We start from the raw sequence: 17,500 nt of genomic DNA, 5'->3' as shown, positions 1-17,500 counted from the left end.
AAAAGAACAACAAAACAAAAAAAGAGGGCTTGGAATTATTTAAAAAAAAAAAAGAGCAACATCACGGGGATTAAATGCAGGTTTATGTTATATGCAACTCAATTTAGAAAGTTATATTATTAAAAAGAAAAAGTTCTATATTTTTGTTTTACTACTAAAAACTGAGTACGGCATATAGGACTGCGAGATACAGTCAGAGCGTATTAGATATTAGATTCCCCCAGAAACTGATATGGAAAATAAATTCCTGCTATTTAAAAACTAGTTCTACTCATCATTTTCACACCAACAAACAACAAAAGAAACCTTTTATTGTTTTTTTTTTTTCCTCTTGCTTCTATTCTTCCTAATCTTAACTCTCGCATCGTGGGAATTCACATCTTCAACCGTTTGCTGGAAAAAAAAAAAACGAAAAATTCGTAAAAAGTCGGCAACAATCCGGGAAAATACTTCAGATAAACGTTCAGAAGTCAGGATTCGGGACCGAAATGAAGGTTTTCGTAAAAAGCGAGTGTAAGTTGAGACCTGCGTTAAGAGCCGCACTGTGCGAAAGTCCGAGGAACCGAGAGCATTAGTTAACGCTTTGTGATTTGTGAGTTTAGTATATTGTGAGATTTGAGCGTGGACATCAATTTAATCACGTTCGACTTCACATCGAACGATGTATCGACGATAATCGGCTCGGAACACACAGTACGTTAATGCTGTTCAAATTTACACGTTATATTTTAAATTCAAATTCAAAATTTCAATTCAATTTTTAACGTTTTTTAATCAATATTAAAATTCTAAATAAAAATCGATTTTAAAATCCGAATTTTAAGTGTAAGATTTCAGTGTAAAATTACATTAAATAAAATTAACAGGAAATGAAATGAAATTTCATTAGAATCATGAAATAAGCTGCACAGGACAGAGGGGAAATAAATCGACAAAACGTTTAATTAAAAATAAAAATAGAATATTCATATTAAGAATTTCAAGAATTTTAGGATAATTTCACTTCAAAAAATTTGAATTGTTTCATATGAACCCTTTGAAAACAACCCACAAGACATCTGTTAAGGGACAGAACTGATCTGAGCGTGACGATAACAGCAGGAGAGTCAGTTATCTGACCTGGAGATGGAGAGACGTGTTCAGGACCAGATCTTGAATCGTTTATTTTCATCTTTTTAAAAAGAAATGAGTTTTTTTCTGTTTATTTTTACGCTACAAGTGCAAACACAAATCATCCAGCAGTGGCAGGAACTATCCGTTTGTTCGGGATATAACATATGATAACATTTACACACAACTGGGGTAAAAAATAGATAGATAAGATACACAGACACACACACACAAACACACACACACACATCAATGTTTATGGAGTCTATGTTTAGGCTGTAGAATATGCTAGGTAAAGGTTCGCTGATCACGTAACAGCTATTTATTTATTTATTTATTTATTTATTTATTTATTTGTTTATTTATTTTAATTTTTTATTTATTTAAACCGCACAATCGTCAGACGGCTCCGTATTACGCAATGGGCTCAAATGTTGAAAAGAAACAGAAAGTTATTCATTCTGACAGTAAATTCACAATAAAATAATAACTAAGAGAGAACGTTAGCGCTTTCACGGTCTATTAGAGTAACGAGGCATGCTGGGTAACTGCATTGCAAGCTTTCTGTTTAACCCCCACGGCAAATAAACAGACAGACAGACAGCTCGTATTAGTTCGACCGAATTTTCTGTTTAACGTTGTATACGTTTTATAGAATTATAAAGAATGATCATTTTCACAAAGCAGCTTTAGAGAAATGTAAACATTCAGCATTGAAGTTAAAAAGAATCCTCTAATTTTTCTGTGGCTAGAAAGTGGAACGTGATCGACAGGAAGATTGATCAAAAGATCCTTAATTGGTTGCTGCAAAAAAATAAATGGCTCTTGGCCCCGTCCACAATTAGTCTCTGACTGGGTGCCTTTTTGACATTTCTGTCATTTCTAAAAGTAGTTTTATGATGATGATGATGATGATGATGATTATTATTATTATTATTATTATTATTATTATTATTATTATTATTATTTTCTCTTTTGAATCCAGGTAAAAAAACAAAAAAAAACAAATGAAGAATCTTTCCTAAGCCTTGCAGGAATTTTCAGGATAAAAATTTCAGAAACCATTTAGACTCCATTTAGGTGAAAGATGAACGGCAGAAGAAAAGGAAAGAAAAGACAAACTGGTGAAGTTTTTATTCCAAAGCGAATCTTCTCAGGTGACTTTCGACTTTCCCACAGTAGCGTGTACGTAAACGCGGCGACGAGAAAAAGGAAGGATTTCAGAGTTTATTCCGTTTATTTGCGGCCGTAGCCTCGTTAGCGAAGCAGCGTTTTATCTCCTGTTACTTTTCCATCTAAACTGTTCTAATCATCCGAATACAGGAAGGTAGTAATAATGACGGTAGCAACTGCTGACGTGTACGAGCAATAGATTGAATCCTTTTGTTTCTACTATCACTCTTTTTTTTTTTCTTTTTTTTTTCTTTTCTTTTCACTTAAGTGCTTTAAATGGCTAAATGTGGCCACAGATTCAGTAGAGTTAAATAGAGTTATATATAGAATGATATAGGTATGTAGTGAAGTGCTGCTCTTATTTATTTATTTATTTATTTATTTATTTATTTATTGGTCCATTCATCCTGTGATTGGTGTAAAACCTTAATGTTGAAATCTCCCTGAAGGATTTCGGATGCTGCTTCTCCGACTTGTTCCGGTTTAAAGTTTTGTTGTCGTTGTTTTTTTTTTGTTTTTTTTACCGAACAGGAAGTTCTGATGTTTATGAACGTTGATGAAGATGAGAGAGGTGAGGGCACGGACAGGATTAACATGTTCGCCTCGTCACGGACTCGTCACAGAGTCACTACGAGTCGGGTTCTTGTGTAAAACCCCGAGTCAGGATGCAGAACGAGTCGGCTAGCTTAGCTTCCGTACGCAGGGTCGGCATCGTACCACAGGAAGCGGACGAGCAACAGGACAAGGAGCTGAGGACCAGAGCGCAGGTCAAGCTACTAAAAAGGGCTATGTATAAAAAAACCACATATACAACCATATAAAAACACCACAGGCCGTAGCTGCATCTTTTGGTCAGCAGGCTGAAACGTATGGTGCCGTTTAGCTATTTATCTATTTTCACATCTTCTGCCTCTGTAAAGTGATCTATGAGGCAGGAAGTCAGTCAGCGCTCCTTACTGAAGGTCCACAGGAAGTCAGCCAGCGCTCCTTACTGAAGGTCCACAGGAAGTCAGCCTGCGCTCCTTACTGAAGGTCCACAGGAAGTCAGCCAGCGCTCCCTACTGAAGGTCCACAGGAAGTCAGGAAGCAGTTGAGTGTAGAGAAAAATTAGTTTCTGTTCACGCCGCTCAGTTAAAGCAATAATTTGGATTCTTAAGTTTTGACTGCATCGTGTTTAAGAATTCATTGTGTACAACTGGGGTTTAGTGACAAAGACGAGAGGGGGGGGGGAGAAAGAGAGGGAGAGAGAGAGAGAGAGAGAGAGAGAGAGAGAGAGATTCAAAAGTATCTTTATGTGTCTGGGAGTTTCAATGAGAAGCTGAGTGAAACACGCACACACCCACACAACACACACACACACACACAACACACACACACAACACACACACACAACACACACACACACACACACACAAACACTTAATCCAAACACTCAGCTCACCATCTGCATTCATTCCCTCGAAACATAAATAACTAACATATCAGAGAGGACTAGAGCAAAAAATAAATAAATAAATAATCAGTCGTTCTCTCTTTCCTGTATGCATTTCTTTTCGTCCTTCTCTCCTCCCCTCCTCATCCTTCTCTCCTCCAATCTTTGTCCTCTCCTCCACTCCTCCACTCCTCATCCTCCACTCCTCCACTCTTCGTCCTTCTCTCCTCCACTCCTCATCCTCTCCTCCACTCCACTCCTTGTCCTTCTCTCCTCCAATCTTTGTCCTTCTCTCCTCCACTCCTCCATTCCTCATCCTCCACTCCTCGTCCTTCTCTCCTCCACTCCTCCTCCTTCTCTCCTCCCCTCCTCATCCTTCTCTCCTCCAATCTTTGTCCTCTCCTCCACTCCTCCACTCCTCATCCTCCACTCTTTGTCCTTCTCTCCTCCACTCCTCATCCTCTCCTCCACTCCACTCCTTGTCCTTCTCTCCTCCAATCTTTGTCCTTCTCTCCTCCACTCCTCCATTCCTCATCCTCCAATCCTCCTCCTTCTCTCCTCCCCTCCTCATCCTTCTCTCCTCCAATCTTTGTCCTCTCCTCCACTCCTCCACTCCTCATCCTCTCCTCTCCTCCACTCCTCGTCCTTCTCTCCTCCACTCCTCGTCCTTCTCCCCTTCTCTCCTCGTCCTTCTCTATTTTTGAGACAGAGGCTCTTTGGCATCTCTCGTTCTCGTGTTTTTCTTTCATACTTTTTTGAATTATTCTGCATGCACGGGTTTAAAAGTAAACAAACAAAACTAAATTACTAACTAAACAAAAGTCTCACTCGCAGAAGGCCAGAACGAGGTAACCGTCTTTTTCTCCAGATTCTCGGTTGCTCTCTCACTCAGATTTGGCTGCAAAAGGGATTTAAATGACATACGGACTTATTTTAGTCATTACTCAATACTGTTATGTGGGAATTTTTATCTCTTTTAGACACTGTTTTAATTCATTTTGTTGATGTTGTTGTTTTGCACACTTCTTGAATTCAAAGCCAAAAATGTTCAAATTTAAATGAAAACTTGATCCGTGTAGATCAGAACTATTCCTGCTGAAGATATCGCTGTGACTTTTGGTTTTCATCTGTTCTAAGCCTTTCATGCCCAGAATAAGTAAGAAAGAAAGAGAGAGAGAGAGAGAGAGAGAGAGAGAGAGAGAGAGAGAGAAAGAGAGATGGTTATTTAACAGTTTATGCTATTAAGACCGATGCTGGACACAGTTTTAATGTCATAATATGTATAAAAAAAAGAAAAAGAAAAAAAAAATGGGAAAAAAAATGAAAAACACACCAGAACTGTATAAAATATATTTCAATGGAATGTTTATTATTTACCTTTTATATTTTTGAAACATGTAAAGAAAAAAAAATAATAAACTGTAATAATTTAACAACGTTTGAAGAAAAAAAAAAACCTGAGACTTAAAAACATTATCCTGTTGAAGGTACGAATGTCTGAAGGTGAATGCTTACCTACCTGATTAAAAAAAAAGGCTTCATTACAAATAGGGAAGAAAAAAAAACATGAAACAACGATACAAAAATAAATAAAAGGAAAAAAGTACATTTAAAAAGAAAAGCTTATGAAAATCAATAAAAATTACAAAAAGCTCTTGTGAAAATTTTCAAATACGTCTCTTGTTTTTTTTTTGTTTTTTTTTGTTCATTTTTTATTTCTTTGTTTAATAAAAGTGGAACTGCGTTTAATTGTGTTGCCTGCATAAGAGGGCAGGGGAAAAAGTGTAAGAAGTTTGATAGAGAAATGTTTCCAGACTTTTCTTCGCAGTCCTGATGCTGGAGAACACAAAGGCTTTTTTTTTTTTTATTCTTATTTTTTTATTTATTTAATCTAAGAATAGAGTTCAAGAGCCGCGGGTCAAGTCAAGAGTTTTGCTTGACAGAATGTTCCAGTAAAGTAAACTCAAAACTTTCTGGTCGCTCAGAGAGAACCTTTATATATATATATATATATATATATATATATATATATATATATATATATATATATATATATATATACTGTATATATATAGTTTGTGGTTCATCAAAGTGATTTGATAAATCGCTGAGTAAGGAATAAAACACGAAGAGCTATAAAGTGTTTTAATACTACAGCACTAAAAACTTTTTCATTTAGTAAAGAATATATGTTTTTATATACAGTACTGTGCAAAGGTTTTAGGCAGGTGTGAAAAAATGCTGTAAACAAAGAACGCTTTCAGAAATATAAATAACGAGTGTTTATTTCTGTCAATTTACAAAATGCAAAGTGAGCAAACTAAAGAAAAATCTAAATCAAATCAATATTCAGTGTTACTACCTTCTGCCTTCAAACCAGCATGAAGTGATGGCACGACCCCCACAGAGCCCTGATCTCAACGTCAAGTCAAGTCAAGTCAAGTCAAGTCAAGTCAAGTCAAGTCAAGTCAAGAAGCTTTTATTGTCATTACAACCATATATAACTGTTACAGTACACAGTGACATGAGACAAGGTTTCTCCAGGATCAGGGTGTTACATAAAACAAAGACAGGGCTATAAGGACTTAGTAAGTTAGTCCTAGATACATAAAGTGCAACTGTGCAACCTGGTGCAAACAGTGCAGGACAAGACAGACAAGACAGTGCAGGACAATACAAAAGACAGTACAGGACAAGACAAGACAGTCAACAGAGTGCAGGACAATACAAACAAGACAGTGCAGGACAATACAAAAGACAGTACAGGACAAGACAGTGCAGGACAATACAAACAAGACAGTACAGGACAAGACAAGACAGTCAAGACAGTGCAGGACAATACAAACAAGACAATACAGGACAAGACAGTGCAGGACAATACAAACAAGACAGTGCAGGACAATACAAACAAGACAGTACAGGACAAGACTTTGCAGGACAATACAAACAAGACAGTGCAGGACAAGACAGTGCAGGACAATACAAACAAGACAGTACAGGACAAGACTTTGCAGGACAAGACAAACAAGACAGGACAAGACAGTGCAGGACAATACAAACAAGACAGTACAGGACATGACAGACAAGACAGTGCAGGACAAAAGACAGTGCAGACAAAAGGTTACAAGACAATACACAAAATACAAAAAAGACAATACACAAAATACACAAAAGACAGTAAACAAAAGACAGTAAACAAAAAACAGCGCCGACCGACCAGTGTCAATACTGTATGTAAATACCGTACGTTCAGACAATATTGCGTGCAGTAATACTGGAATGAACACAGTTTCTTAGCAGCAGGTCCCTGAGATAGTGTATAAGATTGTACAGTATGTGCAAAACGACTGAAATGTTAGACAGTGTGTGCAAAGAGCAAAAAAGTAAAAAAGTGTGCAACATCATCCAGTGTGTCTGGGATTACATGAAGAGACAGAAGGATGTGAGAAAGCCGACATCCACAGAAGATCTACGGTTAGTTCTCCAAGATGTTTGGAACGACCTACCGGCCGAGTTCCTTCAAAAACCGTGTGCGAGTGTATCTAGAAGAATCGCTGTTGTTTTGAAGGCAAAGGGAGGTCACAGCAAATATCGATTAGATTTAGATTTCTCTTTTGTTCGTTCACTGCATTTTGTTCATTTATGAAAATAAATCTTTAACACTTCCATTTTTGAAAGCATTCTTTGTTTACAGCATTTTTTCACACCTGCCTAAAACTTTTGCACAGTACTGTATTCATATATTTATATTTTCACCAATAAGCCAGATTTTCTCTATCACAACAACAACAACAACAACAACAACAACCAGCCAGACAATACGAGATTAAAGTGACAGTACTTCTGGTTGCCATAGTAACAGTGTCCACTCACTTTTCTCAACATGTGGACATCTGGACACGCCCACATCTGGTCACCAACGGTTGCTGTCGCTCATGTCGGCATTAGTTCCTGCTTTCGCTTACGTTATAGCAGGCGTAATCAGTCATTCCTTCAAAACATAAGAAAACGCCGAAGCCGCCGACTTATTCAGCTTAAAGACGTCGACGCTGGAGTCTCCTTCTATAAATATTAAATAAACACAATAATATTTACCACGTTCAACGATTAAACACCTTTTCTTTTATTTCATATCTTCAGTGCACCTATCGTAACCCTCCCTGTTTCTATGGTAACCATGTAAGCGGTTTGCCCTAACGTCAGATGCACCGTTAGAGAAAATCAATCAATCAACCATCCTATTTACGGACCAATCAGATCGCAGCGTTCGACAGGGCTGCTGTAGATTAGAAAGAGTTATCCTAGTTTAGAAAGAAGCTGGGGTCGGAGGTCGTGTCAGAAGCTGTAAGGTTCCTCTGGAGCAGATGAAGGCTGTGGTACAGTCCGAAGTACGAAATGCACTTCGAAGAGAGAGAGAGAGAGGGAGAGAGAGAGAGATATTGGTTGATATTGGTTCTTTTTTCTGCTTTTGACACAAAAAAGAAGTTTATAAAAACATCTCAGGAATTTGAAGTTATTTTTTAGGAAAGATCTGACAACAAAACAGCATCAGCACATAAGATTTCTGGGTATTAAGGAATTACGTTTCATGAATTTAACTGAATATTTTGCTTTTCACTAAGAAACATTTGAGTTAATTCAAGTCTCAAGTGAATTATTTGCTTTATTTATTCATTCATTCATTCATTCATTTTCTACCGCTTATCCGAACTACCTCGGGTCACGGGGAGCCTGTGCCTATCTCAGGCGTCATCGGGCATCGAGGCAGGATACACCCTGGACGGAGTGCCAACCCATCGCAGGGCACACACACACACACTCTCATTCACTCACCCAATCACACACTACGGACAATTTTTCCAGAGATGCCAATCAACCTACCATGCATGTCTTTGGACCGGGGGAGGAAACCGGAGTACTTGGAGGAAACCCCCGAGGCACGGGGAGAACATGCAAACTCCACACACACAAGGTGGAGGCGGGAATCGAACCCCTAACCCTGGAGGTGTGAGGCGAACGTGCTAACCACTAAGCCACCGTGTCCCCCGCCCCCCTTGCTTTATTTATTTATTTTTTAATTATTTTTTTGAAGGATATACAGTATCAATTAGGCCCAGTGAGAGTAATAGATCTATATATGTGACAGATATAAATATTCATATATACATATATATACACACTCACCGGCCACTTTATTACGTACACCTTACTAGTACCGGTGTGGTCTTCTGCTGCTGTAGCCCATCCGCCTCAAGGTTCGACGTGTCGTGCGTTCAGAGATGCTCTTCTGCATACCTCGGTTGTAACGAGTGGTTATTTGAGTTACTGTTGCCTTTCTATCAGCTCGAACCAGTCTGGCAATTCTCCTCTGACCTCTGGCATCAACAAGGCATTTGCGCCCACAGAACTGCCCTCACTGGATATTTTCTCTTTTTCAGACCATTCTCTGTAAACCCTAGAGATGGTTGTGTGTGAAAATCCCAGTAGATCAGCAGTTTCTGAAATACTCAGACCAGCCCGTCCGGCACCAGCAACCATGCCACATTCAAAGTCACTTAAATCACCTTTCTTCCCCATTCTGACACTCGGTTTGAACTGCAGCAGATCGTCTTGACCATGTCTACATGCCTAAATGCATTGAGTTGCTGCCATGTGATTGGCTGATTAGAAATTTGCGTTAACGAGCAGTTGGACAGGTGTACCTAATAAAGTGGCCGGTGAGTGTATATACAGTAACAGTACAGTATGTCACGAATCAGAATGAAGGCTAAAGTATAAGTCTGAAGGTGTAAAGGCCCTCGGTGGTCTGACAGGTCATGGTGGTAGAATTAAGAGCAGGCAGCAACATGATCATAGCGACCCAGGAGCCTCAGATGTCTGAAAATCACTGATTTGTTCAGGAGTCATTTTATACAAACGGAAGAATCTATACAAAAATCGACTCTTTTTTAATTGCTAATGCAATGAAGCGCAAGAAAATTGGAAATATTATCTATTTTCTTTGTTACTACTGCGGTGATAGTTGAGTTGTTAAGCGGTTCGACTACTGATCGGACGCTCATAAGGTCAAATCCAACGCTGGACCCTCGAGCAAGGATGTAACCCTTAACGGCTTAGTTGTATTTAGTGGAAAGTGGAAGCTCAGTGGAGAAGATGGTGGTCTACTGTTTGGAAGCTCGTGAGATCAAACCCCAGGCTTGAACAAGGCTCTTAACCTTCGACTGATCAGTTTTATCGGTCTAGCGATTAGACATTATTTTATGCTTTTATATCATCTCAGAAGGCAGTTTAACACCAACGTGACTTAACAAGGTAAAAAATGTCAACCTGGATTTATTTAATGTTGTTTTTAAATATTCTAAAATCCTCACGAGATGAATTAACACTAAATGAATTAACACTTTAGTCCATTTTTTGGTATTTTTTATGAAACTAATAATTTTATAATTTTTTTTTTCTCTTTAGTTTTCAGCATTAGAGGAATTTTTTTTTTTTAATATAATTTTACAATGGGGGGTCACGGTGGCTTAGTGGTTAGCACGTTTGCCTCACACCTCCAGGGTTGGGGGTTCGATTCCCGCCTCCGCCTTGTGTGTGTGGAGTTTGCATGTTCTCCCCGTGCCTCGGGGGTTTCCTCCGGGTACTCCGGTTTCCTCCCCCGGTCCAAAGACATGCATGGTAGGTTGATTGGCATCTCTGGAAAATTGTCCGTAGTGTGTGATTGTGTAAGTGAATGAGAGTGTGTGTGTGTGCCCTGCGATGGGTTGGCACTCCGTCCAGGGTGTATCCTGCCTTGATGCCCGATGACACCTGAGATAGGCACAGGCTCCCCATGACCCGAGGTAGTTCGGATAAGCGGTAGAAGATGAATGAATGAATGAATGTTGTTAGTATATCCACACTGATTAACAACAAAGAGTCCGTTCTGAAAATCTGAATATTCTAATTAATAAACCTTTATTTTGAACATATTCAAAACTCCATGCAGATGTATATATATTGCAAAATAATGACTGTATTATAATTAAATAATGAATAAAAAATAAATTTTTTTTTTGAGTTGTTGAGTATTTCTCAAGTGAAGTGAGATGTCCGTGTCCATCTGCAAGAAACCTGATGTTCACAAGAAACAAAACATTTCTGGTAATAAAAGGAGGTTACGGTTCCTGATAGTAAACGTACAGGTGGAAATACATAACAAGGCACTTTGTACTCAAGAGACTTTTTTAAAAGATCATAAGGGATTGAATTGAATCTCTATCTGTAGCTGTGAAGCTGCTCTGTGAAAATACACAGCAGTACACACACACGCACACACACACACACACACACACACACACACACACCCAAGAAAACTGAATCAACTCTGCATATTTGTATTACTTTTCAAAAACACTAATAGAAACCCTTTTTTTATTGTAAAAAAAAAAAAATACTCTGAGTGACTTTAATGGATCTTCAAGTGACATCACTGTGCTTCTTCCTGAGGTAGAGGTGTTGAGTTTTTAGATGTTTACTACACAGAAGAAAATAAATACACAGCAGAGTAGAATGAAACATGACTAAAGCTTTTCCTACGCTAACGATCCGTCGCATCCCTTCTAATGAACTGGTCTAAAACTGGCACTGTAACACACCCAGGCTGGTAACCAACACTAAAAGGTACAAGACATTCAGTACTCAACGAACAGGAATGGGAACATGTTAAGGACCTGGGACGTCATGTGGGGACACAGTGGACACAAGACAGAAACAGTGACATTAGGAGACAATTATTTTTTGCTGACAATGCAGTAATTCTTCAGAAAGAAAAAAGTGCAGCCCGAGCCCAAGCCAGATTCTGATAAATGACACAAAACCGCCAGCGATGCAGTTGAACGAGTGAACGAAGCAGCAACTCGCACCTGTTAAAGTGTGTAAGCTCTTATACCTGATACAAAACTGTGAAAATTGAGCACAGAACTGTCTATAATCCTCTAGAAAGGAACATAAGTGCAGCTTCATTGTAATTTGTCTTGTAGTCAGCAGAGGGCGCCAAAAACTCCCAACTGCTTCGTAGACGTACACAATACAAGCTTTGCTGTAGATTGCAAACATTTTTAAACCTTTTTAAAATGCAATTAATATTTAGTTTTAATATTAAGTACTAAACTGTAGAAAAATCTGGAAGCATGACTTTTTTAATAAAATAAAAAAAAAGAGCATCTTGTCACATCTTGTTTGTTCTCTTCCAGCCTCTTTTCAGCTGCTTCTGCTGAGCTTCCAGACGATGGCGCTACCCAACATGATCCCACAGACAAAGGCGATGAGGTGTTCAAAGCGGATGTATGAAGCGGTGATACGCTCGATGGAGAATTGCGTCAGCGCTGAAATGCTGCTGATCTGTAACGATAATAAAGCAGGGTGGAGCATTGACAGGTGTAAGATGTTCATCAAGACTGTATTCTGATGCAGCACCCAGGAGGTGGAACGAACTTCCCAACAACTGAATCACTGACTGCCGTCAAACACAAATCATTAAACAGTAAATATACACCAAGAAAAAAAAGAGTTTGAACTCTGTGGCATTCTTAACACAAGATGGACAAAAACTTTCACTAAAACGTTCCTCTGCTCTTCTCTTACCCATCCGCCCATGTTGCGAATCCATGCCAACAGCTTCGTCCTGAAGAAATCCAAACAGGAATCCAGGATTTCCGAGAAGACTTCGGGCAGGTTTGCCAGAACCATCTACTCAAGACGTAATGAAGAATGTAAGTCATTGAGTACAAACACACACAAACACAGCAGAAGATCTACTACACAACAACGTCTTCAGGACCTTCACGGCCAGCTTTCCGACTGCGAAGAACAGCACGATGATTCTTCCCCAGTTGATCTGTCCGTCATCGAAGACGCCTTCCACCAGTTTGGAAAAAATCTTCTTATCACCTAGACGTGCTAAACCATCGATCTGGCTGTGGGATGATCGAATAACAGGGAGAGGGAGAGAGAGAGAGAGAGAGAGAGAGAGAGAGAGAGAGAGAGAGAGAGAGAGAGAGAGAGAGAGAGAGAGAGAGAAATTAATAGATTCACTGAGAGTGAGCTGTTGCTATAGAAACAATGACATTTAAACTAGAAATCTTTAGTTTCATTGGACTTTTAAGGTAACAAATATAATGTGTCGTCAGTCTTCATTACAAAAAAAAAGATAGAATTGGCAAAAAAGAGGATTAATGTTTTAATAAAAAAAAAAAGCAACTTTGGGGTGGGAACAGTAGCTGCATCCTAAACGTCATACTACACACTAACACTATACACCATGTAACCTAGCATCTAGTATATAAATCGGATATATAAACAGTATATAGGGAAGTCGTGGGGGAAGTCGTGGCCTAATGGTTAGAGAGTCTGACTCCTAACCCTAAGGTTGTGGGTTCGAGTCTCGGGCCGGCCACAACTTAGGTGCCCTTGAGCAAGGCACCGAACCCCCAACTGCTCCCCGGGCGCCGCAGCATAAATGGCTGCCCACTGCTCCGGGTCTGTGTTCATGGTGTGTGTGTGCACTTTGGATGGGTTAAATGCAGAGAATAAATTCTGAGTACGGGTCACCATACTTAGCCGTACGTCACGTCACTTTCACTTAAATGTTAGACGGGTTTTAGGTATCGTCTCAAATAGAGCACTAACACTCACTCATTCACTCACTCATCTTCTACCGCTTATCCGAACTACCTCGGGTCACGGGGAGCCTGTGCCTATCTCAGGTGTCATCGGGCATCAAGGCAGGATACACCCTGGATGGAGTGCCAACCCATCACAGGGCACACACACACACACTCATTCACTCACACACACACTACGGACAATTTTCCAGAGATGCCAATCAACCTACCATGCATGTCTTTGGACCGGGGGAGGAAACCGGAGTACCCGGAGGAAACCCCCGAGGCACGGGGAGAACATGCAAACTCCACACACACGAGGTGGAGGCAGGAATCGAACCCCCAACCCTGGAGGTGTGAGGCGAACGTGCTAACCACTAAGCCACCGTGCACCCAACACTAACACTTTATTTATTTATTTTAAAGGAAGTAGAAGCTGTTTCCCAGTAAATGGCAAAAAAAAAAAAAAAAAAAATTAAAACTAAGAAAGTAACAAGGTGCTGCTACAGAACCTTTAGCAAAATATGTTGAATTTTTTAAACTGTTGAATAATAAAATTACACAGTGTGTACCCAAGTGTTGTCGGCCATTTTGATTTTTTTTTCCTCAACTGATAGCGCCGCCCCTCTTCAGCCACGTAAGAAAACCTGCCCGTGTTGGGTGAATGAAGTGTCCAACCTTCCACAATTTCCTTCATCATGTACATAAAGTGCACTACTTCTTCTTCTTGGATTTTTCACCCACTACAGACATTACTCACTATACTACAAATCGGTAGCGCATGAGAGCGCAATTTGGGATGCAGCCGATGCCAATTTTACATGAGCTCTAATATCGTTTAGTAAAATTCACATTCAGTTTATTTACTGATTAAGTGACACTTACTGATTAAAGTTTTGCTCGTTGTTAAGCTGGTCACCGATCACTCTAACCGACAAGGCCAGCTGATCCAACAGCTTCTGGTGCTGCAGGTTGTGTAAAGGTTGAACCTCAGGGAGAAGTGGGAGACGGACATTTCCTCCTGTAGTGATGTTCATCATCTGATCCTGAACCACCCTGAAGGACACAAAGAAGGCTTGAGGACGGTTTGCAGGACTCTATTTGGTGGTCGTTACTTGTTTAACTTCATTAGATTTATTAAAGAAAAATCTGTCAGATTAGTAAGGACAAAGAACCAAACACCAGGAAGACATAAACTAAAAGATACTGAGATTAAGATTACTAAAACACGGCTCTTTGAGGGTTCATTAGATGATCACTAAGGAGTTTGCTCAAACACAAAAAGGTTCACCCGACAGTCAGAAGTTCTGAGTCCGAATCCTGATGATGCCACAGACGTCAAGCGTCAAGTGAGTAAAAGTGACCTTCTCTGGGTGGGAGGAGCTTATTCTCTCTCCCCCTGTCAATCACAGCAATACTAACCCATCAGATGGGAATCGGCAGGTAGAGAAATTGATGGAGAAGATGGAAGAAAAAAAAAAGATAACTGAAGCAGTTACAAATCCACTTCATCATGGTGAGTTTATAAAAAAAAAAACATTTTTTGGAAAGTTTTCAAGTACCAAGAAAATGTCTTTCGCCATTCAGGTTTTTCTCCGATGATTCATAACAACGAGTCATAAAAGAATCAAGTTGTGACTGACGGAGTTCAGGAAGTCAAGGAGACGTTTTAATTTCATAATACTATTCGGAATTTGAAAGATATTGCTGTATATGTTCACCTCTTATACTGAAAATTAAAAGCCACGACAGAAATGCTGAGCTTTGTGATATTTGTGTTTATTTGGTGGCCTAGTATTTAAGGTGTTGGACTACCAACTGGAAGGTTGTGAGTTCAAATCCCAGGTCCTCCAAGTTACCACTGCTGAGCCCTTAACCCTTAATTAACCCTCAGTTGTATAAAATGAGATAAAAATGTAAGTCAATGTGAATAAGGGCGTCTGCTAAATGCTGTAAATGTAAGAACTGTGATCATAATCCGTAACACATGGACAGAAAGACAGGAATACAATTAGCAGAAGTAGGAGATGAAACTGAATCGACATAGAGAGAAAAAAAACAGAAACGAAAGCAAATAAGAGATACAGTGACACTCATCACCTGCCACAGACGTCAAGTGTCAGGTGAGTAAGATGAGTCAGTCTGATGAGTGTCAGGATCATTCCGGAGAACCGCTTTGTGTATCGCAGGTTTCGCTCCTGAGTTTGAGTTGTACGAGGAGACTCACTACCAAGAACCGCAAACGATCAGCTTCAAAACATATAATCTGTATAAAAAGTTACTGCGATTTTATATGCGTCGTACGAAGGGCAGCTGATAAAAGAAGGACGATTTGTTCTGCGGTGGCTTTAAACCTAACACACTGGTTATGTTCAGTCATCGTAGAAGTTTTCAGCTGTTTGTCTTGTATACGTTTTGTGAACGTGATTTTATCATTCATTCATTCACTCATTCATTTTCTACCGCTTATCTGAACTTCTCGGGTCACAGGGAGCCTGTGCCTATCTCAGGCGTCATTGGGAAACGAGGCAGGATACACCCTGGACAGAGTGCCAACCCATAGCAGGGCACACACACACACACACTCTCATTCACTCACACAATCACACACTACGGACAATTTTCCAGAGATGCCAATCAACCTACCATGCATGTCTTTGGACCGGGGGAGGAAACCGGAGTACCCGGAGGAAACCCCCGAGGCATGGGGAGAACATGCAAACTCCACACACACAAGGTGGAGGCGGGAATCGAACCCCCAACCCTGGAGGTGTGAGGCGAACGTGCTAACCACTAAGCCACCGTGACCCCCTGTGCTTTTATCAACAAGAAGAAAATCAGCTTCACTGATAAATCATCTGCTTAAGCATTTCAATTTGAAAATCACACCATTTGTGATTTTTTTCTGTTCCTCAACTGCTCTCATAATTTTGTCATATTCATTCATCAAGCTCCTAAGATATAACTTCTACACAATCCTCGTAGAACTAACCAAGATTGGACACCAAACTGGTCTGGGACGATTTATTTATCTGATTAGGATGAGAAATTGACTTGATAAAAAATAAACATATCATCTAGATTTTCCGCGATGTTGAGAGTTTAAAAAAGTTTACTTTCACTTTCGATTTGTTAAAATATCGGTTTAAAACGGAAAGGTATCGTTTCCTTCATCACGTTTCGTAATACAAATAAACAGATCCGTAGTGTTCAAAGGTCTTTGTTAAAATGTCCTGAATTTAGATCTAATCTAGTTAAAAAAAAAAAAAAAAAAGGAAGTGATTTCAAATGTCATGGAAAATTATGGAAAATAAACTCACCGGATTAAAAGAGCTTCTCCAATCTGGTCATCTGGAAGTGAAGGAAAAGATGAAAAGGTCACCGTGATGACAAACTAAACTAAACTAAACTAAACTAAACTAAACTAAACTAAACTAAAAGAAAAGAAAAGAAAAGAAAAGAAAAGAAAAGAAAAGAAAAGAAAAGAAAAGAAAAGAAAACTCAAACTCAAACTAAACTAAACTAAACTAAACTAAACTAAAAGAAAAGAAAAGAAAAGAAAAGAAAAGAAAAGAAAAGAAAAGAAAAGAAAAGAAAAGAAAAGAAAAGAAAAGAAAAGAAAAGAAAAGAAAAGAAAAGAAAAGAAAAGAAAAGAAAAGAAAAGAAAAGAAAACTCAAACTAAACTAAACTAAACTAAAAGAAAAGAAAAGAAAAGAAAAGAAAAGAAAAAAAAGAAAAGAAAAGAAAAGAAAAAAAAGAAAAGAAAAGAAAAGAAAAGGAAAGAAAAGAAAAGAAAAAAAAAGAAAAGAAAAGAAAACTCAAACTAAACGAAAAGAAAAGAAAAGAAAAGAAAAGAAAAGAAAAGAAAAGAAAAGAAAAGAAAAGAAAAGAAAAGAAAAGAAAAAAAAAGAAAAGAAAAGAAAACTCAAACTAAACTAAACTAAACTAAAACAAAAGAAAACAAAACAAAACAGTGGCTCTTACCTGGTGTCCCGTCGTTAGACATACTTAAAGTTGTTTTGATTTTTACTAAAATAAAATAGAGTACAAGTTATTTCTCACACAGATCACGTCCTGCGTGTAAACGCCGTTTCTTATTCATCCAAACAGATAGATCAGGAAGTCATGTGTTGTTGGTTT

At 39.0% G+C, this 17,500-nt stretch overlaps 2 protein-coding genes across 5 annotated transcripts in view; one reads left to right on the top strand and one right to left on the bottom strand.

Annotated features, from left to right (window-relative positions):
* The window catches only part of kcnc3a (potassium voltage-gated channel, Shaw-related subfamily, member 3a), a 94,879-nt gene extending 94,618 nt beyond the window's left edge, over positions 1 to 261 (top strand). For all 3 annotated transcript variants that reach the window (XR_009649948.1, XR_009649947.1, XR_009649949.1), the window contains one exon: positions 1 to 261. This exon is cut by the window's left edge and continues 1,358 nt beyond it. The gene's annotated coding sequence lies outside the window, so the exon portion shown is untranslated.
* A 10,394-nt stretch (positions 262 to 10,655) lies between these two features.
* LOC132861571 (apoptosis regulator BAX-like) overlaps positions 10,656 to 17,500 on the bottom strand; it is a 7,989-nt gene continuing 1,144 nt past the window's right edge. For both annotated transcript variants that reach the window (XM_060893171.1, XM_060893170.1), the window contains exons 2-7: positions 17,345 to 17,389; positions 16,680 to 16,710; positions 14,245 to 14,415; positions 12,537 to 12,672; positions 12,341 to 12,445; positions 10,656 to 12,097 (exon numbers count right to left, since the gene is read on the bottom strand). In XM_060893171.1, the coding sequence (XP_060749154.1) occupies positions 11,957 to 12,097; positions 12,341 to 12,445; positions 12,537 to 12,672; positions 14,245 to 14,415; positions 16,680 to 16,710; positions 17,345 to 17,366 (606 nt within the window). In that variant the 5' untranslated portion in view covers positions 17,367 to 17,389 and the 3' untranslated portion in view covers positions 10,656 to 11,956. The remainder of the gene's footprint in view (positions 12,098 to 12,340; positions 12,446 to 12,536; positions 12,673 to 14,244; positions 14,416 to 16,679; positions 16,711 to 17,344; positions 17,390 to 17,500) is intronic.

The sequence above is a fragment of the Tachysurus vachellii genome, chromosome 18 (genome assembly GCF_030014155.1).
Source record: "Tachysurus vachellii isolate PV-2020 chromosome 18, HZAU_Pvac_v1, whole genome shotgun sequence".
Classification (NCBI taxonomy): domain Eukaryota; kingdom Metazoa; phylum Chordata; class Actinopteri; order Siluriformes; family Bagridae; genus Tachysurus; species Tachysurus vachellii.
The sequence above is the reverse complement of the archived record's forward strand: the minus strand, read 5'-3'. Positions and strand labels throughout refer to the sequence as shown.